Source organism: Macaca mulatta, chromosome 1, assembly GCF_049350105.2.
Source record: "Macaca mulatta isolate MMU2019108-1 chromosome 1, T2T-MMU8v2.0, whole genome shotgun sequence".
Lineage (NCBI taxonomy): Eukaryota > Metazoa > Chordata > Mammalia > Primates > Cercopithecidae > Macaca > Macaca mulatta.
The window spans coordinates 80,565,709-80,591,304 of record NC_133406.1 but is presented as its reverse complement, the minus strand read 5'-3'; the positions used below and the strand labels follow the sequence as shown (position 1 = coordinate 80,591,304).

At 38.1% G+C, this 25,596-nt stretch overlaps 2 protein-coding genes and 1 long non-coding RNA gene across 11 annotated transcripts in view; 2 read left to right on the top strand and 1 right to left on the bottom strand.

The window, feature by feature from the left end:
• Nucleotides 1-1,538: 1,538 nt before the first annotated feature.
• BROX (BRO1 domain and CAAX motif containing) lies at nt 1,539-24,216 on the bottom strand. 9 transcript variants are annotated; one of them, XM_077937956.1, is made up of 14 exons: nt 22,977-23,193; nt 21,465-21,573; nt 20,942-21,058; nt 17,668-17,774; nt 17,350-17,446; nt 14,185-14,280; nt 12,419-12,491; nt 11,017-11,122; nt 9,309-9,398; nt 7,721-7,806; nt 6,838-6,919; nt 6,364-6,514; nt 5,022-5,181; nt 1,539-4,074 (listed from the first exon to the last, which is right to left on the bottom strand). In XM_077937956.1, exons 3-14 carry the CDS (start codon nt 21,040-21,042, stop codon nt 3,988-3,990), a joined length of 1,236 nt encoding a protein of 411 aa, XP_077794082.1. In that variant the 5' UTR covers nt 21,043-21,058; nt 21,465-21,573; nt 22,977-23,193; the 3' UTR covers nt 1,539-3,987. The 9 variants fall into 9 exon arrangements, with proteins under 9 accessions (XP_077794082.1, XP_001100089.2, XP_001099998.5 ...); XM_001100089.5 differs by lacking the exons at nt 21,465-21,573; nt 22,977-23,193 and adding an exon at nt 23,836-24,216; XM_001099998.5 differs by lacking the exons at nt 21,465-21,573; nt 22,977-23,193 and adding an exon at nt 23,365-23,470.
• On the top strand, nt 18,557-23,381 carry LOC144329630 (uncharacterized). The gene is made up of 2 exons (XR_013395149.1): nt 18,557-20,381; nt 22,295-23,381. It is a non-coding gene; the product is annotated as an uncharacterized LOC144329630 (long non-coding RNA).
• Nucleotides 24,217-24,290: 74 nt separating the features above from the next.
• The window catches only part of AIDA (axin interactor, dorsalization associated), a 43,001-nt gene continuing 41,695 nt past the window's right edge, over nt 24,291-25,596 (top strand). Inside the window, exon 1 of the mRNA XM_015115688.3 lies at nt 24,291-24,573. Within this exon, the coding sequence (XP_014971174.1) occupies nt 24,464-24,573 (110 nt within the window). The 5' untranslated portion in view covers nt 24,291-24,463. The remainder of the gene's footprint in view (nt 24,574-25,596) is intronic.

Here is a 25,596-nt window from a genome sequence, read left to right as displayed (position 1 = left end):
TGCTTGCCCAGAGCTGCCGGTCCCCCTTCCTGCTTCCACCTTTCCTTCTTCCTGAGGTGGTTGAAAGGTCAAACCCCTGGTGAGAGGAGAGCCAAAGCCCCACTGTGCGCCTCAGATGCCGTTTCACAGCACAGTATTCACTGACATTTCTCTAGGCCCCTTCGCCTGAGGGAACTGGCCTGCTCCAATCAGTGACTTGCAGTGTGTGTGTCAGGGGCAAGGGCAGAGTGAGGAAAAATGTGAAATAAGAAATCACTGCTGTTCCTTGAGAATTACAGAGCATCACCTGGCAGGATTTTTGTATCTTTATTTTCAGTATTAAACCACACACATGCACCCCACTGCCTGCATGCCTGTCCCATTGTAGTGTTTCCCAACATTTTTTACATCATGGCAGATAGAGAAAATTGTTTGGAATTCTGGAGGCGACCAGCCTGGGAGCTCCAGCCACCTTAAGTGCTGCCCAGCTAGCCACCCAGAAGGCCTCGAGACAAACCACTTGAGAAGCTCTGCATTAGAGAAGCAAATTCAAGTCTGACATCTCAGGGGAGTGCTCTGAAAGTGACTATATAAGCTTCTACCAACCTCAAGAAAATCACAGGCATTAGATACATTAAATTGCTGAAATGATAGCTCTGGCTTTTTGAATATGCACAAATATAGTTTTCTGTTTTATAATTTGTCAACTCCCCTTCCAGATTAACTATTTTGATCCCTTTATTATTACAACAGTCTTAAATAAAAATTTAAATTTTAAACAAATTATTCAAATGTCAAATAAAATCTTTAGATACAAACTTAAGGTAACCCAAAGTGACATTCCAAGTTTATTTTACACACATTAAGAGATAAGAAAGGCAGTATTTTCTAAAGCATGATTACTCTAATTCTAAAAGAATTCTGCATATGGTTTTATTTCTGCATGCATTTATACAACGCTAAAAGTGCTGCCTCAAGTTTGCAAGGAATAAAGTTTTCTACAGATTATTGTACAATGATAAACTCTTTAGCTTAGCATACCATAGTACAAATAATGCATCATGTTGGATTTTACTAAGCATGAGACATAGGCCAATCAAAATCCTTTGAGGTTAAGAAGTGATAGGTACCAATAAACATAAGTAGAAACCGAACAAATCAAGGAGTGTTGAATATTTAACGAACCCATGAAGCATAAAACAATTGATGCAAATGTATCTGTCATTTTATTTTTTTTGAGGCAGGGCCTCACTCTGTCGCCCAGGCTGGAGTGCAGTGGCATGACTATAGTTCACTGCACGTGCCACCACACTCAGCGAATTTTTTATTTTTTGCAGAGACAGGGTTTCACCACGTTGTCCAGGCTGGTCTCAACTCCTGGGCTCAAGCAATCCTCCTGCCCCAGCCTCCTGAAGTGCTGGCATTATAGGTGTGAGCCACCATGCCTAGTTATCTGTCATTTTAGAACATTACTGTGAAGAATAATTTTGCACTGTTTTAACTGTTACTGGCTTAGTAAGTATAAAAATATTTGTTGAAAATGAAAGATCTCAATGAAATTGTAAGTAAAATTACTTTTATTTTCATAAATTAAAAGATAACCCATTATACACTTTTAGCTGAAGTAACGTTAGTTGTCACTGCCAAGTATGAAATCCATGTAATAGTTAACAAATAGTTACATCTCTCTATAACCTTCATGCAACTTCTAGATATGTGATAATTTCCCCAAATTTCAAACATTTCAAAAAACATTATATATAATGGGATATTTTAGTCACAAAGTGTTACCTTTGCTGAGTCAACAAAATATTTATCTGCTCACGTCAAAGATGCCTACTGATGTAAAGTAATACCAGTATTGCTGTATTTTACAGAAGTACTAAGCATATTACATTTTCCATTTCAGATATGGTAGTATCATTCCCAAAATTGTCAATGTGACAATTTAGTAAGTAGATTAATAAGCACAAGTACCTAAGAGAAATAGGTCCCACAGCCAGAGAGTAAAGAGCTGGCATCAAGTACTGTTTAAAGCTTTGTCAGTAAGTGGCACACAACAAACAGACAAGTGATTCTGTAATAAAGACAACATAAAATAGAGTGAGATGTAATGAAGTATTTTTTCCATAGATACTGAAATAAAATTAAATGCCTGTTTAGTTATTACTCCACTTAATCCGGAAACTACAGCTTCAAATATTAATACTATGTTGCAAGCATTATTTAGTATTTCTATATGTTAAGGAAAAAACCTCACTGAATTTATGTACCTTTTTTTAAGGAGTGTAAACTATGATATATGATTTAAGTCATCACTTATTTGAATGCTATATTGATTCAGATTGGCATAATTACTCATTTTTCATAATGAAATGCGTATTCCTATTTCAACACTTTATGCAGATTTTATTTATTTCTCACAGGGCTGCTTTGTGGATTCAATAGCTTATCTATGTAAGTGTCCAGCACAGTATCTGGCACACAGTAAGCTTTTAGTGTATGCTACTTGTATTATTTATATTAAGTGAATCAATCTGTCACTTATAATAGAAAAATTATCTAATGACCCAGGAGAATAATCAAAAGATAAACCTACAGATGTGTGACTTCTGTTAAAGTATTACGCATCCAGTATTTCCCAAATTACATAATTGTTTAAAATGTTACAATCTATTTTTAAGATCATATTGTATCTGTATTTGTTCTCTGTTTTTGCTATGGCCTTTGGCCTAAACCAATACAATTCTGATAGGACATTATCAGAAAACCACATAAAAACAATATACACTGAAATCAGGTAACAAAGGCATCTTACTATAACTTCTTTAATAAAGAAGTAGAGTTACCAGTGTAATTCAGGACAACCTACTCATTTAAGTTTTTTCTTTACATCATGCAATATTTGACTTCAAAAAACATTTTCCATTCTGTCTTCTCATATATAAACATTAAGAGCTATTACAAAGTTCTGTCCTCTAAGTAAAAAACCCACTAGAAAAGATACTTGTAAAAATCATTGCAGGGTTACTGATACTGAATGAAGCACAGGGCTACTGGAACAGGGATAAGTTCTTGGATAAGGTCCCAACATACCTATAAAAACTGATTTTTTAGTAAATTATTGATTCTAACATATGTAAAGGATTTGGTGTGATAATTTTCTCATCTTTAAGTGACTTTTTATCCCCCACCAGAAAAGATAAATGACTGAGGATGTAAGTCTGTGCTCTGATTAACACAATGGAGAAATGGAAAAACTATCTCTGTTAAAAACTGATTCCTGTCATTATTCTGATATCAAGTAAGAGGAAGGAAAATAAATTTTTTTGTGTAGATAGAAAAACATATCTGAGACCAGGCGCAGTGGCTCACGCCTGTAATCCCAGCACTTTGGGAGGCCAAGGCGGGCAGATCAGCTGAGGTCAGGAGTTCGAGACTAGCCTGGACAACATGGTGAAATCACGTCTCTACTAAAAATACAAAAATTATCTGGGTGTGGTGGTACGTGCCTGTAATCCCAGCTACTAGGGAGGCTGAGGCAGGAGAATCACTTGAATCCAGGAGGCGGAGGGTTGCAGTGAGCCAAGATCGTGCCCCTGCACTCCAGCCTGGGCAACAAAGGGAGACTCCGCCTCAAAAAAACAAAAAAAAAGAAAAAGAAAAACATACCTGAAACCACATGATTTGGGCCTATATTGACCTGAAACTTATTACTATCCAGAGTTTAATAAAAAGACCCAACCCCCAAATATACCCTTTAGAGGCACAATAAAATCTTTCAAATGTTGTCCTGATTAAAAAGGAGAGGCTGAAAACAAAGCAAGAAACATCTCCACTGTATTAAAAATCAAGAACAAGTAAGCTGAAGGCAGATAACCCTCTGAATGTAATAGTTATTCTACAAGCTTCAGAGAAATCATTTTGAGAAATAAGAACTGAAATTCTGTGGTTTATCTTATCTCCTGTTAGAGAAATTCTAAGTGCAAACTGTATTTCAGGAGTATTTTAGGAGATGTAGCACCCAGTGTCCTTTTGAGGTTTGATATCTGGTTCTTTCACGGGTTTCACTTCTTCTTCTGGTTTGGGTTTAGTCTAGGGAGAAAAAACCACAGTTTAAGTACCTAAACTAAGATTGAGAAAACAAACACCAAATCTTTTCCACTTCAGACTTTTAAAAGATGCTATATTAAATTATATAACACGGATACTGACAAAGCTATTTCCAGAAACTATAGACCAATTCATTTTAAGATATAATCAGAAAACAACATTTCAGTAGAGATGAAAACCTAGTTAGGTAGGCAAAAATCAAAATACTGGTACTCCTACTCCACGCTCTTTTCTAAGTGAACTATCTATACATGTAGAACCCTAAAGCTTAGACATAACTTATGACAGTAATAGGCTGTCTCTTAGGGCATTATTTTATAGCTGAACAGAATATAGTTATTTTAAGGAATAAATTTTAATATGGAAAGGAAATTATATAAATACAACTCAATCTCAAGAAAAGAGCAATGGCTGTAAAATAATTCCTGTTCATTTGTCACAGATCCCTAGTCTTTTGGTAGTTAGACCTCAAAATTTCCACTTAATTTACCATTTGATTTAGAACACCAAGATGTACTTAGATACCAATAAATAAAAGCATTCTTATTTTGCCCCTGGATTCACAGAATACTGAAATTAGGCCAAATCTTCAAACACTCTGCAATTTGCTAAAACAGAGTATTGCCACAGCAATACAAACATGGATGATCTTTTCTCCCACATTCTTCTTAAAGGAGGCACTGACAAGTTGTAAAGAGGCAAGATAATGTGTTGAAAAGAATGTCATTATGTAGAAAATCAGAAGACATTTAAGGCTTAGAGGTCTTATCTCTGAGAGTGTTCTACCACAGATTACACTAAGCACTATAACTAGCTAACTTAACATTTAGACAAAGATATGTATCTATTTAGAGAAAAATATCAAAATGCGAACTGTGAATTTTCCTTTAAACTTCTGTGAATGAGAGAGAAAAAAAAAAATCTCATACACTGTCATCCTTGGGTCTTTTGGTGAGATCAAATGCAGCCAATGTTTCTGGTGTCCACTGAGCGCTTGTAGGAGGAAATTCGAAAGGTACAGGCTCTACGAGACCATAATTTGCTTTGAGTTCCAGCTGTGGGGCTTCTGTTGGAATTTTTTGAAAGTAACTGCAAAAAGTAATTTAAATAGCAATTCATTCATTTGTTCATTATTTGAGTGCCTAGTATGTTCAAGGTCCTGTTTGGGACAATGACAATTTAATGATGGATAAGAGGTTTTTCTGCCTCATGTAGGAAAGCGAAAAAGTCAAGAAATTTTGTCAATTACAATGCAATGCAATTGGAGCTACCATGTATGTAGAGTGCCATGAGAATGCAGACAAGGGGAATTAACCCAGAATTAAGTTCAGTGACTTCCAAAGGAAGTGATTAAAGATGAACTAGGCATGTTTAAGGAAGTGAAAAGCTCAGTATGACTAGATGAAGAATATAAGGGGAAGAGTGTAAGGAGATAAAAGCAGGAATGAGATTGAGTCTACCCACCTACACAGATGGTGATCTACAGTTTGAACAGCACTGATTTAATAATGGAAAACCTCTTGAAAAAAAAAAAAAAAACAAGAAAAACTGGAGAGAAAATTTATTTTCCCTCTTTATAGGTAGCTGAAACCAGAGTGAGATGAATATGCAAAGGAGGTTGAGAAGATATATTTAAAACATATGGAGGAAGAACGGCAGGGAAACAGAGTTCAGAGAAAATCAGGATACTGTGAGTGTCCTAATGAAGTGAACTCTATGTTAACAACTCATGTTTTAATTTTAAAGTCTGCTTTTATATATTATCCTCCTAAGTAGAATAAAAGGCCCTACACAATTGAACTTTATCACCAATTTAAAGAGAAAATTAATGTGAAATGTAAACACTATATATATTTGAGACAGTGCCTCACTCTTGCCCAGGCAGGAGTGCCATGACTCAATAATGGCTCAGTGCAGCCTTGACTTCCCAGCCTCAGATGATTCTCCCACCTCATCCTCCTGAGTAGCTTGGATTACAGACGTGTGCCACCATGCCCAGCTAATTTATTTGTATTTTCTGTAAAGACAGGTTTTGCCAAGTTGCCCAGGCTGGTGTCAAACTTCTGGGCTCAAGGGATTCACCCACCTTGGCCTCCCAGAGTGCTGGGATTACAGTTGTGAGCCACCACGCCTAGCCCATAAGTGCTATTCAGCATAAAACTTTTGGGAATAGAGACTAACAAAAATGGTATTACTAAAATATTAGTATTTTAATTATAAATCAATATCAATAATATTAATATTACCAAAATAATATTAAGCTGTACTCACATAAATCCATTTTCTCTCTGACATTTTTCTAAGGTGTTCTTCACAAGGTTTCCAAGTTTCCGAAAGAATAGATGTCCCGAAGGTTTGACTGTTGGTCCAGGTCCTTTGGTTTCTCCATATTCTTTACACAGTGCTTCTGCCTTTGCATACACTGCATGTGAAAGAGATATAAAGTCTTTTGATTATAATTAACATGGCCCATTTATCCCTATAAGGCTTTAAAGTGGAGGTGGTAAGACATTTACTGCTCTTTACCTAATATAATAGCAATACCAATAATAATACTGTAAGTAGAAGCTGTGGATTTTCTACGGTTCTAGGTTTTTGAAAAATTTTTTCTTTTCTCCAATTACGTCACCCATTCCCATTTCCCTTTCATGAACTCAGCCAAAATCTCTTTAAGCACATATTCCCTTTTGTGATAAAGTCATTTGTTTTTTAAAGGGGAGTTAATATTCTGGCAGGAATACTCACATTTTTCTGCTTCTTGGAGAGACCTGATTGCTTCACCGCACTTATCACTAGCCAATAAGGTCTCACCATGGTAACAGTAAGCCTGATGAAATAAACAAATTTTTATTCATTCTCTCCCTTCAAGATGCTTTCCCCTATGACTGTTTTACGTATCTATCAGATAAATTAGTACCTTCACACACTTAAGTATCAATGCAATCCCTTACATTTCTTTACTTGAGTAAGCTCTTCTTCAACCTTTGTTCATAGAAAAGGTGGAAATATGTCAAGTCTTGAGCCAAAACAGCCTTCTAACCATGTACTGAGCAAAAGTTATCTGCCGAAATCTGTATTTAAAATTAGGAAATAGTAGATAAAGGAGGAAACTGTGCTAATGCAGAGGAAGAAGGAGGCATAAGAAATATTATCTACTCAGACCTGAAAAAGGTTTCGATGATCTCTCATATGATACTCTAATTAACAAAACAATTAAGTTTGGTGTGTATAACAGACTGATATGTAACTTCCAAAATGATGTTTATTGATGGTTCTTCACTAAGCTAGGTGATATATTGTGTGGTATGCCTTAATATTAGAATTAGTAAATATGTTTCTCAACGCACAGAATGAAACAATGGAAAGAATTTCATTAAGTATGCTGAAAGTGGGTTTTGAATCAAACAATAATTCTATTGCTATAATCCACTTCTACAATCCTACATCATCTCTTTCCACCCACTTTAGTTCACAATGGTTGCACTGACTCTCAGTGAACATTTACTGAGAGTTAGCTGTCCATTATTTGTAAAATGCTAATGAAAGACTCTGGTGAGATGAGAGACCTGGCACTCCAAGGACTGGAGAAACAATAATTTACATTGTTTTTAGCATTATGAATACTTACATAAGCTGTGTAGAAACACATCTTCAAGTGAAGATATTTTCTCCATTTGGCAGAATATGCAGGCTCCAAACTGGATAAAGTATGATCTAAAGTTACATTTTAAAAAGCAAAATATAATTTCATCCTGATTCACTAGAAGACTTTTAGTTCATGTGTTCTGATGATAAAAGCAGAAAGAATGCCATTCGAGTCTAAAACTCAATAATTTAATTTTTTTTTTAAAAAAACACCTTTACTTGATTTTCTCAAATCTATACTTTCAGTTACACGATTGATTAAATACTATAGCAGCTCTTTGATTTGATGGTTAATACAACTTTAAGTTAAAGATAATGATAAAAACAGATTGTGACCAAGAACTTCAAAGTGAATACTGTTTATACCGTTATATTAGCTAATTTAAAAAACGTATATAATATAGCAAAGCAAATAGTAGACGAGTCACTCAAGTCAGAAATAGGATACTCTCCTCTCCACCCCATCACTGAATTTTATATAAAACACACACATATTCACTCACATATCCTTCTACCAAACATCTCTCAAATCTATTTTTTCCTATTTGCTACTTTGCTGTATTTGCCAAAGCTTTCATCATTTCCTTCATAAACTTGAAAAATTTCTTAAGTGCTAAGTTAAGTTAGCCTATTACTCCTTCATGGAGCAAGCCTATCTCTAATACTGCAACTATAGGGACCTTCCTTAAATTCAAATCCAATCAAGTCAGCCTTTTAGTATTCTAACAGATCCCAAGTGTCTACAGAATGAAAGGTCAAAGGCTTACAAACCAATGTTTGATTCCCAAGCAAGCATACTTTTTCAAACTTTCTCCTACCACTCATCCTGTGTTTCAGGTAAGAGCAACTGTCTGAAGTTTCCAGAATGTGCTAAGTTCTTTCTTATGTCTGTACTTACTATAGAATTCTGCACCCAAACTCTAAAGCTTCCTAGGGAACATAAGATTTTTATTTACACTTCACAATAAGACTAAAGCATCTTCTTCTAGAGTCCTTCTCTAGCATGCCCAGCTTGTTAAGGTTCCTAATTCACTGCTGTGGTGTCTTACTTCAGGATTTAATAATGGGGTGACATGTTCTTCTTCCCTAAACTGCAAATCTTTTCTATTTACCTCTCCTTAGCAACAAAAACAGTAACTATCCCATAAATAAAAACACATGCATGTTTCCTAAATAAGTAAATGAAGAGTAATAGGCTTATCACAGTAGCTGTGTTCTATGCCCAATCTCCCACTTTCTAGCAGTTAAATTATGGGTCATGTTAACTCTCTGGATTTCAGATTCTTGTCTAAAGCATAGTAACTATAAGATTGTTATAAAGACCAAAACAAATTTTTAAGCCAAAAAAGCTGTATAATTTTATTAGACATCACTGGTTTTCCCTTCCATTATAAGTTATGCAGCATACTAAATATGAACAGCTCTATTTTAAATGCGATAAAGTATTACTCCAGTTTTGCAAATAATGACAGAATCTGAGAAACCTTTTGTTTTGTTCCCTATTAATTCAAGATCAAATACATCTGAAAAGCTAAAGACTAAAAAATGTAACAACAGAATTAGAAGCTTACCAGCTTTTTGATAGAAATTGGCTGTTTCATACGCCAGTGCAGCAATTAGTCCAGGAGCATGTTTTAGTTCAATTGCTCGAGCAATTGTTACTGTAACCAAACACAATAAAGTGAATCTATAATTAAGTTCACTCTATTCATCCTAAATTCAATTATAATAGCAAAAGACAGTCTGACAATCTCTCTGGGATTTTAATACAGTTTGTTAAACGTTTTAACATGCAAAGTTATAGAAAATGCAAACATTAACAAACAAAAAACACTGAGCTTGTTGGTTCTGATGCTATTTCTTTAAATAAATCATCAGTGAATTACTAGCTAATCACAGAGAATCACTACTACAAAACAGCATGACCTAACATCAAATTCTTTTTTTCAAGACAGGGTCTTGCTGTCACCCAAGTTGGAGCACAGTGGCTTGATCATGGCTTACTGCAGCCTCAAACTCTTGGGCTCAAGTGATCCTTCTGCCTCAGTCTTCCAAGTGGCTGAGATTACAGGTGCATGCCATGGCACCTGGCTAATTTCTTTTTCTTTTTTTTTGAGATGGACTTTTACTCTTGTTGACCAGACTAGAGTGCAATGGCGTGATCTCGGCTCACCGCAACCTCCACCCCCCAGGTTCAAGCGATTCTCCTGCCTCAGCCTCCCGTGTAGCTGGGACTGCAGGCATACACCACCATGCCCAGCTAATTTTGTATTTTTTAGTAGAGACAGGGTTTCTCCATGTTGGTCAGGCTGGTCTTGAACTCCCAACCTCAGGTGATCCGCCTGCCTAGGCCACCCAAAACACTGAGATTACAGGTGTGAGCCACCACCACGCCCAGCCAACTGGCTAATTTTTTAAATAACTTTTTGTAGAGATGGAGGTCTTGCCATACTGCCCAGGCTGGTCTCAAACTCCTGGGCTCAAGCAATTCTCCTGCCTCGGCCTCCCAAACTGCTGGGATTACAGGCGTGAGCCACCAGCCCAGCCATCTTCAGAGGAACACTAGAGTTTGAAATAAAGAAAAACAAAAGCCTACAAAGTTTCTTAACTGTTTCACGCTGAGTGTCATTATTACTTGCCATTGAAAGGTGAAGACTTTAAGGTAAGCCAAAGAGTGAAAGAGAAAAAAGAATGAGCACAGGAGAGAGAGAAAAGACGAATTAAAGAATTAATGTTGTACTGTCACAGAAATAACGTGAAATCAAAATCCTCTTAAAAAGAGCCATTAAACTGTAGGGCCTTTTCCTGCTAACTAAGAGTGAAGGCAAATGCTAAAGGTAAACTTATTCCTCATTCAAAAATTTCTCAAAATCTAAAACCTGATTCTAGTTAATTCTGATTTTTATTTATTAATTAATTTTTTTGAAACAGGGTCTCACACTGTTGCCCAGGGTGAAGTGCAGTGGCATGGTCTTGCCTTACTACAGCTTTGACCTCCCAGGCTCAAGCCATCCTTCCCATCTCAGCCTCATGGGAAGCTGGGACTACATGCATGTGCCACGATGCCCAGCTAATTTTTGTATTTTCTGTAGAGCTGGGGTTTTGCCACATTGCCCAAGCTGGTCTTGAACTCCTGGGCTCAAGTGATCTGCCCACCTTGACCTCCCAAAGTGCTGGGACTACATGCGTAAGCCACAGTGCCCAATGTCTGATTTTTAAAGAGGAATTAAATGACAATATAGACTTTCATTTAAAAAAATCTTACAATATTTAGGATACCTTCTTGAGCTTCAGCCTGACATTGAATAACGTATGCTTCTATGAGCCGTGACTCTAAATCTCTTCCTTTTTCTGCAGGTGTAATGAGTTTTGGGGTATGACTTTCCTGAGAACAACGACAAAAAAGACAAAAAATAAAGCAGCCAGATTTCATTTTAATCCAGTTGTTAGAGATGAAGAAAATGAAAGTTACAAGACATTCAATTTGGATGCTTAGCAGAAATTCCGGGTATAAACAAAAACTATAAAAACTTAACAACAGTGAGCTTATAAAGAATAAAAGTTCCTGTGTACTAAAACAGCTTTTATAAGAACAAGAAATTCAAGAGCAAAATTTAAGTCATGATAGATTGCTGAGATACCCAAGTCACACTATCATCTTGAAAAACATTAACTGAAATAGTAACCAAAATTACTTTTGCGGGATAGCCTGAAATGTTCATTCACATTAATAATTAAAGATATAAAGAGGCTGGGTGCGGTGGCTCATGCCTGTAATCTCAGCACTTTGGGAGGCTGAGGTGGGCGAATCACAAGGTCAGGAGTTTGAGACCAGCATGGCCAACATGGTGAAATCCTGTCTCTACTAAAAAATACAAAAACTTAGCTAGGCGTGGTGGCGGGCACCTATAATCCCAGCTACTCAGGAGGCCGAGGCAAGAGAATTGCTTGAACCAGGAGGCAGAGATTGCACTGAACCAAGATCACGTCACTGCACTCCAGCCCGGGCAACAGTGTAAGACTCTGTCTCAAAGAGAAAAAAAAAAAACCACTACAATTCTACATCTAACTCAGGATCAGAGTTTTCTAATCACTATAAAAAGCATCTTATTTTAACATGAAAAAACTCAATACTGGCCTCTAGGAGGCCTTCAATAAAGTGATTTAATTAGAATGAACTGGGGGGACATTGCTTAAAAAACACGATATTCTTTCTCCTAATTCCCATCACATCTCCCGGCAATTTAATATAATTAGAGTGCACTGATTGTCCCTCTAATGTTTTTAGTGAGATACAGAGAATACAATCAGAAGTTCAGTTTTGCAGAATCAGGACTAATCCTGGTAACTTCTGTGGAGAGTAATGAGGTAGGTAAGAACCATCAATACTTCTGCTTTCTTTTCTCCTATGTTTTCAAGAACACAGAAAAATAAGCAGAGCACTAAAACTTTAGTTTTCTAATTATAAAAGTCACTGGTGATTTTAAAACAAAAATGGAGACATTTAATATTTAGTAACTGGCTGCACTCATCAGTAACATACTTAACATAAGGTAAACAGAACACATAGTACCTTTTTTAGTATAATGAAACAATTCTTTCCCCATATCCCCCAAAAAGAAAAATTACTCAAGAACTAAAGCATTAAGAACAAATAATGGTTTTTGTTTGTTTGTTTTACCTTTAAATGTTTAAAAATCCCAGCTGCAATCTTTAGGCTTCGATGAACTTCTTTTGCTTCATCTTCTGTTATACTTAAAGATAGGGGTTACATTAGTTAGAGGATGAATTCCATTTCTGGTATTAAAACACAACAACCAATACATTATTATATATCCAAAGTAGTCATTTATGTTTCTCACTGCTAATTTTCTTCCTTTTAAAAAAATCTGATTTTGAGGCCAGGCAGGGTGGCTCACGCCTGTAATCCTAGCACTTTGGGATGCTGAGACAGGCAGACTGCTTGAGGCCAGAAGTTTGAGACCATTCTGGCCAACATGGCAAAACCCTGTCTCTACTAAAAATACCAAAATTAGCTGGGTATGGTGGCAGGCACCTATAATCCCAGCTACTTGGGAGGCTGAGGCACGAGAATCACTTGAACCCAGGAGGCGGCAGTTGCAGTGAGCCGAGATCGTGCCACTGCACTCCAGCCTGGTCTGGTGACAGAGCAACACTCCATCCACCCCCCACCAAAAAAAAATTAATTTTGACACCTAGAAAAGGAACAAATACACATGAAATGTACATTTATAGAAAACTCGTAACAACTGTAAAGGATTTTGAATGCCAAGCCAATCAGTATTCCACAAAAAAGTCTTGAAAACAAGTATATGACATAAAGGTAACATTAAGATGGCAAAGTCTATCAATATGTCTCCAAAATGAAGACACTACAAATGAAAAACAAGTATACGACATAAAGGTAACATTAAGATGGCAAAAGTCTATCAGTATGTCTCCAAAAAGAAAACACTACAAATGAAAAAAGAGAGACGCTAACTAGGGGTAAAATCTGCAGGCAGGCATGGTGGATCATGCCTGTAATCCCAGTACTTTGGGAAGCCAAGGCAGGAGAATCACCTGAAGCCAGGAGTTTGAGACCAGCCCAGGAAACATAGTGAGACCTAACCTCTACAAAAAAAAAAAACAAAATAAAATCCGGACAAAGACTTCTTATTTTTCCTTACAGACATTTGTACCTAATTTTTAAGACAAAATATTACATACTTAACGCATATATATGCTTAAGAAACACATAGATATACAATGGTAGCTATAATCATTACTCTGCTCTTATTTTAATCACCTACTTTACTTTAAGAGATAATTTTACAACAGCACATACAATTTGACATCATTTTCAAGTGGTTGCATATTGTTTCCACGTATGGATGAACCATAAATTGAGTTTCCTATTGCTGTATCAACTATTGCTATTATAAAAATTGTATCACCTTTTATAATTCTTTAATCCTTCAAAACATCTTTTCACATACTATTAGCCTTCTGTATTTGTTTTCTGTGAATTGCCTGTTCATGTCCTTTGCTTTTCAATTGATTTGACGGTCTTTCCTTTGCTGATTTATGAGAGTATACGTTATAAAAACAATGTATCATATGAATTGCAATGTTTTTGACCAATCTTGACATTTGTTTTTTAACTTTGTTTATGGTCCTTTGATGTAGTTAAATAGTCATGCTTTTACTTTATGGTTTCTAGATTTGGGGTCTTACTTAGCAAGACCTTCCATATGACAAGACTATTAAAATTTATTTTACCTCTTAACACTAGGTGCCGTAATTCTGACACTCAAAATGCTAACATTACAAGGCAATCCTTCACATGTCCAAAGTGGTACTTTTTAAAATAGATTTTTAAAATAATGAAGCACCATATACTTGAAAAATAACACAGATGTACACAATTCTCTCCTTTTAACTTACTTTTCTTTTCCAGCCAGTCTTGAAGCATATTTGGTATACCATAAAGCTACATTAAATCCCATGGAAATTAATTCAAAAACAGCATCCTGCTGGGCACTGGAATTATAAACACGGATCATTAGGTTCTGTCAATTATCAAGACATCACACCATGAAGCCTATTGGACAAACGACTCAAAAGTACAAAGAAGTATATGCTAACTGGTATGTATGAGGAAAATGGCTGTGTTTCATACAGATGGGGAGATAAGACATACAGGTAATTAACTACAAATGCCTAAGTATAATGGTCCAGAAGGTACTATGTACTTAATAATAAGCATGGGAATAGGAGTTCCCAAAGTTTACTGTACATAGAGTAGCTTTTTAAAATACAGATTTCTGGGCCTTATCAGAAAGCCTGAGATGGGGCTTAGAATCTGTATTTTTAACAAGTACTCAGTCGATTCTCAAAGGTGTGGCTCTTATACAACATTTTAGAAAAATCAAATTCAGAAGATTGTTTCAGGCTAGAATAATTAAGAAGGTTTAATGGTATATATAAAATCTGAACTGTCCCTGGAAAGACGACTAGAAGGGAAGCAAAAGGACATTCCAGCTAAGGAAACAATGCCATCAAAGCACAAGAGGAGTATAAAAATTTTTCAGATAGAAGTGACCCAATGAGCTTGATTGAAGCAGATGGTATGTAAACAAGAAATGAAGGAAAAGAAGGGCAAAAAGAAAGCTGAAGGCAAACAGTGTAAGATTCTGAATGCTTAGCCAATCAGTATTCCAGAAAAAGGTCCTGAACACAAGTATATTTTATACCTTGTTTGTTTGCTTCAGATTCTAAGTATGAAATAAAGATGGCAAAAGCATATCAAGCAAGTAAGATATTCATAATATATATTCACTACTGTTCTTAGAAGAACCTGAAAATTTTTTACACATGATCTCATTTATCTCAACTGATGAAGAAAGCAGAATATTCTTATTTTACACATGTAATACTAAGATACAGAAAAGCTGCCCAAAAAGAAGAAGAAACCAGAATTATCGCTCTAGTTTTTATTTTTTAGTTACTTGTTGCCCCTGTCTTAAGAGAAATGGAGATATGGCAACTTTTTAAATGAAAAAAAAAAAAAAAAGTGTTATATGTAGTAACTAAAATATAACGTCTAAACTATCGTTTAGTATAGATTATAACATCCAAAAATGACAGTTATGAACAAACTTCTCAAAACAGTTTTATCCTCCTGAAAAAAATTTAACACATAGTGTAATGGTTTATTCTTTTCTGCATGGAAACTATTAAATGAATTACATCTGGAGATCTAGTGGACATGTCTAATTTATAACTTTACCTTTAAATAATATAACGGTTTGGCTAATTTATGTGAAGTCTCATAAATAACTCTCTTCCTTTATAATCCTTCATTTATGTCAACATGCCTTGTTTCCAAACACTCCATTTCTATGACACCACATAAAAGTAGTAGTCATAGCATCTATAATGGAAAAAATATTTTTCAGAACAGATAAACTCACAACATGATTTCTACTGAGTAAGTAGCAATCAAGAATAAAGTAATTTAGAAGTCTCACTTGTGCAGAATATTTAGTATTAAAGTCTTCATCACATAATTCTTCACGATCTCATAACGCTACTGAAAAAAGGTTAAATAGTAGTTCACTTTTTTCTTTCTTTCTTTTTTTTTGAGATGGACTCTCACTGTGTTGCCCAGGCTGGAGTGCAGTGGCAGTGGCGTCATCTCAGCTCACTGCAACCTTGGCCTCCTGGGTTCAAGCGATTCTCCTGTCTCAACCTCCCAAGTAGCTGGGATTATAGGCACCTTCTACCATGCACAGCTAGTTTTTGTATTTTTTAGTAGATACGGTGTTTTACCACGTTGGCCAGGTTGGTCTCGAACTCCTGAACTCAAGTGATCTGCCTGCCACGGCCTCCCAAAGTGTTGGGATTATAGGCATGAGCCACTGTACTCGACTTTAGCTCACTACTACACGGAAGCAAAATGTGGCATGCTTGGAAAAGTGCCAAATTCATGAAATGCACACATTATAGAATCTGTCAGAATAATGACAGAGGTTTGATTCTTTAAAAAAGTCTTAATTCAAAAAAATTCCTTAATTTTGGATTAAAAACAAATGGGTCACATTAAAAAACAGAAAACAAGGTCTTAGAAAATCTGAGTATCCCAGAATATTATGAATTCTACATAAAATATTCCCAAGGAAGGAAGGAAATGAACATTTAATGAATGTCTTATTTAATGAATGTCTTATAAGCCTAGTACTGTTATCAGTCACTTAACAAAAATTTTCTTATTTTGCTTCTCACAAAATACTGTATCTGTAGCCCCAAGATACAGTTGAAGAAGCAGATGTTCATGCAGTAGAAAACCTGGACTTGCATCTAACTATGTACAAACCCAGTGTTCATACTCTTTCCACTGTAATGTATAGCCTGCTCTAGTCTTTCATCAACCTCCACTCCTTCCTTTCTGTTTTTATAAAATAGTAATTCTAAAGCAAATTGAGATTAAAATATATGGGCATTTAAACAACAAAATGGTGTTGAAAAACAGTAGGTAAGTAAAAAATTAACATCTTTATGATCTATTTCCTGTTATAATTAAACCTATTAGAAATAGTTTCAAGTGAGTGATAAGCTCTGAAGAGAAGTTTTTAAAAAGAGTAGAAATAGGGAAGAGAGATAAGGAAGAAAACACATCCTGTGAATCAAGAGTATAGAGTTGGAGAGAAAGAATGAGACAGAGAAAGACTAATGGAAGACACATGACGTATCCATCAGCAAAAGAAAAGTAAGGGAAAAACTTAAATTCTGCTCAGCTTGAATGTAGGCACATACAGTTTGGGTTCCAAATCCTCAAATCATCCTTTGTGTGTTATTAAAGGTCAAGGCTGTTCAACTATAGTTGACATTTGTATTGATTACCTCAAAAATAGATTTGTTTGGGAGAAACAAATTATATTTTTACTTACTATGTACTAGGATTGAGCTCAAATTCTTTTAATTAATTTCCTGGTAAGAGAAAATGCAGACCTGTATTTTTCTTCTCCAAATACAGAGACTATGAGTTAACCACTGGCTACACAGTCACAAAAACTGGCTCCAATTTAGTACTACCTTAGTGTTGCTTACCTTGGAACCTGTCCTTGTAACGTATCAGTCCACTTGAAATTTTGAATATATCGTAACTTGCTTTCTTGGGTAGATTCATCCAAAGAATTTATGAAACCTACAGAAAGTACAAGACATTTTAGTTTTAGAAGAAATATTGAGTGTTCTGTTTGGAAAAATTTTCAGATTACTTTTCCAGGTGTCTGAATGAAACTTCTTGCCCTTTTCCAAAGAATATAGTCTGGAAGAGTAAACTAATCAAATTTGAAAAGTCAAAGAATTAAATGTAAACTTCTAGACAGTTTTTTAAAAGACCTCAAGTTCATATGAATAACTAACCTTGTAAAAGTGAAAAATATGAATCTGCTGCATTCTTCATCATTTCTGGATTACAGCTCAAATCACTGAACAGTTCAAGGAGTCGTGCCCTGGATGACCTCAAGTCACTTATAAGAGAGAGAAAAAGACAGTAAAGTTAGCTGTACTGCAATCAATCTCACATAAAAGTGGTTTCCAGGTTTCAGTGTAAAAGCTTTAAAACACACACACACACACACACACACACACACACACACACACACACCAGGTTTCAACGTAAAAGCTTTAAAACGCACACATGCATGCACATGCCCACCTCCTCTAAGGGATTACCAAATACACAGAAATGAATTTAATTAGAACTAAATCTAGAGAAAAAATTTCTAATAACTGTTTTAAAAGTTGTACGAAAATAAACTCAGACCAATTAAAGAGGCAAATACTAAATTCAATTACATAATAAAAATGTATAGCAAGTTTTCATTAAAAAACAAACAAATGCATGCATTTAAGATGTAGGGAAAGAAGAATGAATAAAAAACTAAGCAGTTCACAATAAGTTTCCTGAAAAATGAAAATTTATCTGTATATCATTTTAATATCTCCTTAAAGTTTCTAAATCTGACATAAAACACAAAAATGTGAAAATACACTGCATAAAAATATTTAAAAAATAAAATTACATTATATATAATTACATATTCTTGACGTATAATTCAATATATACATCAAGAATATGCAAAACATGTGGCCATTAGTTGTTTTAAAACTGCTCCCTAATCTATATTCTCCTTTACTTCTCTACAGCAATAAATGTTGTAGATCCACTTTTTCCTTCTTGAAATTATTTCTCCTTTGATTCCAATAACACCAAATTTTCCAGGTGTTCCCCTTATCATTTTAAAGTTCCTTTTATATTTTTTTCTGTGTCTCCTTTTCATTCCCAACTCCAGAAATGTTCAGTCTTTGGCTTTCTGGTTTTCTCTCTTTTGAGATCTCATTGATTAGTATAGCTTCAACTGTATCAATTCCTAGCTCTCCATCGTTAGCTTTCACTTGGTTCTATTTCAGTTCCAAATCGAATTCAGAAGGCAATTAGCTTAGTGAGGCTTCCGAAATTACAATACATGGATATGACCAAAGACCCTTGAAATATGTGTAAACCATTAAAGAAAGACTAAATTTAAATGGTAAGCATCAACAGAGTAGAGGCTGTATATCCAGAATTGGGTAGGTGCCTAGGATAAAGCACATATTCAAAATTACTTGTTGAGTGGAAGAATACTAACTTTTCAAATATTTTCTTTTGAGATTTAGATTAAGGTAGCAGTGGTGTTTAGAAGAGAGCACAGACTTAATCCTGAATGGTCTAGATGTAGTACTTATTCATTGGTACTAACTCTAAGGAGGCTTATTCCAAGAAGTGTATGTATGTATTGCCAATTACAAACAGCTGACTGAAAATGTGACTGGCTATCTTATGAATTAATCATTGTTTGAGGTATATCTCTAGAAGCTGGAAAGTGATTCAATTCCTGGACTAGGCAGAAATTTGAATCCTTAAAGCCTATTCTGCACTCAAATAGTTTGCTAGCATTTCCATATTGATGCTTGATCATCACCTACAGCTCAACTTGTAAAGTTCGATTCATCTTAAATTACAGAATTTGAGAAAAATGTACCTCAGATATATTTAATTGAGGCTGTTCATTTTATAGATTAGTAATTAGGCCCAAAGAAGTTAAGGGACTTGCCCAATGGTACAGATAAAACAGCTAAGCTGGGACTTGCCTCCAGGAGTCTAGATCAGAGGTTGACAAACTACAAACTGTAACCAGTTTTTGTATACTCCACAGCTTATTTTTGTTCAGTCCTCAAATTAAGAATAGTTTTTACATTTTTAAAAGGCTTGTAAAAATGAACAAAGAATAATATGCAATAGTGACTGCATGTGGACCACAAGGCCTAAAATAAATACTATGCAGCTTTCAAAAAAAGTTTGAGGACCATTGGTTTAGATTAATAAGCCGATTATCCTATCTTTTGTTGTAATCACTTCTTCCCATAAAAGCGGCAAGTCTTCAGATTTTCCTTTATTGGTACCACCAATGTCTTAATCATTTAGGTTCTGTATCTCATATAGACTGAATCCTTTTCAGCCTCCCAAGGCAAATTAGTCAATCAGGTCCATTGACTCCTCCTTCAACACATCTTTTGCATTTATCGCTTTCATTTCAGCCAAACTGCTCTACTCACTATCACTAGCACAAAGGTATTCCTGACAGAAATAACCTTCTCCTTTCCCCTCTGACAATCTAAATCAAGAATACCCAAATATTTTTTTGGAAAGCACCAAATAGTAAACATTTCAGGCTTTTCTGGTAATAAGGTATCCATTGGAACTATTAAATTCTGGTGTTGTAGAGGAAAACAGCCAGAGGCAACCATACACAGTATGTCAATAAATGTGGGGCTGGTTGTGTTCCAATAAAAACAAGCAATGATCCAAATCCATAGGACAGTTTGTCAACTCTTGATCTAAGCCATACAATTCATTTAAGGCCTATCACAAGTACTTTTTCCTATGTGAACACTTTGAAGGCATTTCAGGTCATAGGGATCTCTCCCTACTCTGAAGTCAAGAAGTTTAATATGTGGCCAATTTAAAATGTCCCTATACAGCTGGGCATGGTGGCTCACGCCTATAATCCCAGAACTTTGGGAGGCCGAGGCGGGTGGATCACTTGAGGTCAGGAGTTTGAGATCAGACTGGCCAACATGGTGAAAACCCGTCTCTACTAAAAGTAGAAAAATTAGCAGGGCGTGGTGGCGGGTGCCTCTAATCCCAGCTACTTGGGAGGCTGAGGCAGGAGAATTGCTTGAATTGCTTGAACCTCTGCCAGGAGGCAGATGTTGCAGTGAGCCAAGATTAAGCCATTGCACTCCAGCCTGGATGAAAAGAGTGAAACTCCATCTCAAAAAATAAAAACAAAAATAAAAAATAAAAATTTTCAAACACTACTTTGTGTAGTCTCTTGTACTGTTGTAATACACAGATTAACTGTTTTACTATGATTGCTTTAGCCTCTCTGGGACTCATTTACTGATCTAAAATTAAGGATCCAGGGCTAGAAGACTACCAAAGTTTAAATAATCTATGATTTAACTGTTTACATGTCATTTATAAATTTATAACGAACTTAAAGTTAGAAACAGTGTGTTACATATTTTTGTATTGCCCATGGAACCAAAAAAAGTACCTTGCATCTAAGAGTGGTTTAATCAATAAACTTACTTGCATATTTTTGAAGCAGAAGGGCCAGTGACTACACCATAGTAATTAAAAGACACAGGAGCTGTGGCTTTTAATGGGTTCCTATGAAACCAATGGGTCATTTTCTCCGGATGTTTTCTACAGACAAAAAAGTAAAAAATGTACAAAAATTAAATATAAAATATTTAATAAACAAGGTAAATAGTATAAAAATTTATTTCAATAGTATAAAAATCTAATTCAAAAATTAGCCTGGCTAATTCTGTATTTTTAGTAGAGACGGGGTTTCACCATATTGGCCAGACTGGAATGAAACTCTTGACCTCAAGTGATCCACCCGCCTCCGCCTCCCAAAGTGCTGGGATTACAGGCGTGAGCCACCGCGCCCGGCCTCAGGTATGTTTTGTCTATTTATGATGGTCTATGTTCAAACCAGGCCTATAAAAAAAAGAACAGCATTTGAAAATCTGCCCACAATAACTTCAATCTTAACATACCTATATAGCAGCAGTAATGTTTAAACTCTAACATACATAAAAATCACCTGGGGGTGGGTGGTTTTGTCAAATGCAGGCTCTAAGTCATTAACCTGGGGCAGGACCTGAAATGCTGATGCTGCTGGTCCCCACACACTTCTGAATAGCAAAGTACTGCTGGTCCCCACACACTTCTGAATAGCAGTTGGACAACTGCAAGTAAAAAGGGCACAGGACCAGATGAATGTAATTTCCAAAACGGGTTCAAATGGTAACCCTGATTATATTGCTAAGGCTACTTGTAATAAGTTTCAAGTTAATTGCTGTATTTCCGACATATTGCTGACAATAGTGGATTGGTTATAACATGTGTTCTACAATAAAATGTACTTTCCAAAAAATATCTAAAGAATATTCTTAAAATAAAAATGTAATACAATACTTGACCAATAAATTCTATTATAAAATGGAAACACTGGGCTGGGTGTGGTGGCTCACGCCTGTAATCTCAGCACTTTGGAAGGCCGAGGTGGCTGGATCACTTGAGCTCAGGAATTTGGGACCAGCCTGGGCAACTTGTTGAGACCCCGTCTCTACAAAAATCAGCCGGGCATCGTAGCCACGCCTGTGGTTCCAGCTACTGGGGAGACTGAGGGGGGAGGATCCCTTGAGTCCAGGAGATGTAGGCTGCAGTGAGCCCTGATCTCCCCATGGCACTCTAGCCTGGGCGACAGGGCAAGATCCTGTCTCAAAAAAGGAAAAATTAAAAAAAAAAAAAAAAACTACCTAAGTGAGATGCCAACTCAAAAAAAAAATTGAAGTTCCATACCCTCTACTTAAAAAATAAATGAGCGGTGGCTCACGCCTGTAATCCCAGCACTTAGGGAGGCCGAGGCAGGAGGATCACACAAGGTCAGGAGATCGAGGCCATCCTGGCTAACACGGTGCAACCCCATCTCTACTAAGAGTACAAAAAAAATTTGCCGGGCGTGGTGGCAGGCGCCTGTAGTACCAGCTACTCAAGAGGCTGAGGCAGGAGAATGGCGTGAACCCAGGAGGCGGAGCTTGCAGTGAGCTGAGATCGCGCCACTGCACTCCAGCCTGGGCGACAGAGTGAGACTCCATCTCAAAAAAAAAAAAAAAAAAAAAGAAAAAAACAAAAAAGCAGCATGTCTTGTCTAAATGTCCTCGAGTAGGTAGTGCAGCAGATTTTACCGAGAAAGCCAAGGCGAAGACCTAAACATGGCAATTAGCTTCCAGGAGGCAACAAAGAAATTCTGGTAAGGTTTACTTAATTTGAAGGCACTGTACAAGCCTGACAATCGACTTTTCCTATTATTAGAAAATAATGTTGGCTGCACAGTGTACGAAATGCCTACATTAAGTGCTTCCTTTATGCTATTTATTTATTCATGACAAAGCCTGTTTTGAGGAGCACCACATATTTAACGAATAGAGAACGCAGTGTGTACCCAAGGAAAAACTGAGCAGGTTTATTTAGGACTCGAAACATTTAACGAGCTATTTCAGAAAATACCATCATCTACACATCTTCCATATAAATTCCGATAGCCTAATACAGCATCTACGTGCCTACAAATAAACTTTGAGCTAGTATCACACTCAGCACTTGATGCTGCGAAATCTTCCACAAATACTTCTTTTAATGCGGCCTCCTACTTCCTGGATGAAAAAGTCTGAAGTTTTGCGTATCTTTACTTCAGGAAAGAAGAGGGTAAGTTTCTGCCCCATCTTCTCCCCTCCTGCGACCCGGCGCTCTTCAGTTTTCGGGAGTTCCTAGGGTGGGATAGAAGAAGGACACACCCACCCACAGGGACAAGGGTGACTTTAGAGCCACCAATACAACATTCGGATCGAAGCTGTAAGCTAACACACTTCCACAAGAGGACTCCCGTTCCTGACAAGGTATCCCCACTCCAAAGGCCCCGAGTCCCCGGAGTAACCTACCTGAGCGCCGCCCCCGAGCTCTGAGGGCCCACTTCCTGTTTACCACCCAGCCTCTTCCTCCCCTGCCCAGTCCCGTTCGAGGCGGCGGGCGGCGACCGTGCGCACGCGCCAACACTTGAGTTCCCCTCTTTCCAAACAGGCATTTTTGTGGAAAGCCGATACTGTCAACCCGGGAGAGGTGGCCAGACAACGGCCGAACGAACCCCAGTTTAGCTTGTATTATAAGCTCTCCAAAGACCGATGGAGATGCGGGGCAAGGGGATTCAGCGGATCTAGCTGTTAATGCTACTGATTTGTGGGAACCAATATGGATTTTCTTTCTGTCGTTTGTTTCAAGGCATTAGAAGGAGACTTTCGGTCCGCTGTCCAGGGGTCTATGGAGACTAATGTAAAAGGGGGTGACCCTATTGCTTGAGACTCCGGAGAAACAGCGGGTATTACTGAGAAACACCCATCCTCTGACATACTTACCAAATTTCTCAGAGTCGGTACAGCAGTTCTTCTAAGGGAAGAATGGCAACATCGGAGTCCACAAGCGAGGAAAAAGAGGGAGTCGGAGAACCGAGCCTACAAAACCAGAGTGACGAAAAGCGAGGCCGGCGCCAAGTCGGAGTCACGTGGCCCGGCGGCCATGACAGCTACCGAGGCGGTAGTGCGCGCAGTTCCAGGGCGGGGATTGCCGCGGCGTCACAGTCCCCTCAAAACGCTCCGTTCATCAGCTCTTTCTAACTTCTCCTCCCTCGGTTTTCCTTTTGAGCTATGGTCTTTATCCCAGACAGGAAGAGAAGAGTTGTCCCTGCCTGCGGAGCGGAGGGAGGATGCCGCAATAGCTATGGCGGCCCTCAGCGGAGTGGGGCGGCCTCAACCTAACGCGGGGCGGGGCCTCGGGGGCGGGGTCTCGGCGGGGCGGTCGCTTTTGGAGCCGCAAAGTTTGGCTGTGGCGGCAAATGGGCTTGGGCGGCTCCTCGGCGGGTGGCGGTGGTGGCCGTAGCGGTTCCTCCTGGCCCTGTTAATGTCGGGGCCAGGCCCGGGGAGGATGGCGCCCTAGAACCCGGCCGTGCTGGGGTAGGGGCGGGAGGGGACGGGGTGGGGACCGGCCATGTCGGAGGTGACCCGGAGTCTGCTGCAGCGCTGGGGCGCCAGTTTTAGGAGAGGCGCCGACTTCGACTCTTGGGGCCAGCTGGTGGAGGCGATAGACGAGTATCAGATGTGAGTGACTAACCGCGGGAGCGGGCCAGACCGGCTCCAGTCGTGCGCCTCTCCCTTGTTTCTGTCGGTGTCTCTCATCACTGTATCTGCCAGCCAAGGCTTCTCAGGGTGGGGCCCCGCAGGCACTGAGGCTGAGATCCCTCGCCACCAGCCCCAGCGAGGCTGCTCTGGGGACAAGGGCTCCGCTTTCTGGGGTGACTCGCCTTCTTCCCCCTCCGCCTCCGCAGGGACAGTTCCATTCAACAGGTAGCCCTTCTTTCTTGGGGCGCCGGCCCTAGTAGGCTATCTACTTAGTTCCTTTCCACGGCCTCACGGGTCCACCACTTGGCAGTCAGTTTCCTTTCCTCCTCCTCTCCCAGGTTGCCCTTCCTCGATTTCCCTTTGAAATTCTCTGAGGAATACTTGTGTGTTCTCCGCCCACGTTCCAAGAATGAGTGGCCTTGCTCTGTGTGTGTCTTCCTCCTTCCATGTGTAGGAAAGGAGGGAACTGGTTGCGATTGAGGGGAGGGGGTTCCCCAGGAAGCAGCGAGGGCCAGGGATACCTCTTCTGCCAAAAGAAGGGTCTCCTCTCGCGCTCCTTCTCCACCCCTCTTTCTGGTGAGCCGTGTTTTCAGAATTCCACCTCGATTTCGTTTCGGTTTCTGGGACTGTTATTTGGTAGGCTCTGAGTCCCACCCACCCCCTCGCTCGGTTGCCTTGGGTGGAGTCCGCGCAGGATGTGAACAGAAGAGAGCAAAATGTGAATTAATGGACCACGCACTGGAGCACCACTCCCTCCTTGGATCCCTCCTCCTTTTCCTGTATATAATGTATAGCCGCAGGGTACAAGTGAGTACCAGTTTCCTTGAGCAACCTAAGACCAATTTCTTGCCCTTTCTGGTTTCCGCAGAAAACTTCAGGGATGTCTTAAAAAATAAAAGACAAGATTTATATACACATAAAACCTTGCTTAGGTTTTTGCACATTTTTCTGAACTTAAGAACTGTCTGCCAAAATGCTATTGTTTGCAAACTCGCCATTAAT

Bases quoted from the DNA above. Each gene is read 5' to 3' on its own strand.
- BROX (XM_001100089.5), bottom strand. From the start codon at position 21,042: ATGACCCATTGGTTTCATAGGAACCCATTAAAAGCCACAGCTCCTGTG. The intron at 14,281-17,349 runs GTAAGCAACACT...TTATAATTCCAG, and splicing joins TTACAAGGACAGGTTCCAAG to TGCCCAGCAGGATGCTGTTT. The intron at 6,515-6,837 runs GTGAGTATTCCT...TTTCACATGCAG, and splicing joins TCTCCAAGAAGCAGAAAAAT to TGTATGCAAAGGCAGAAGCA.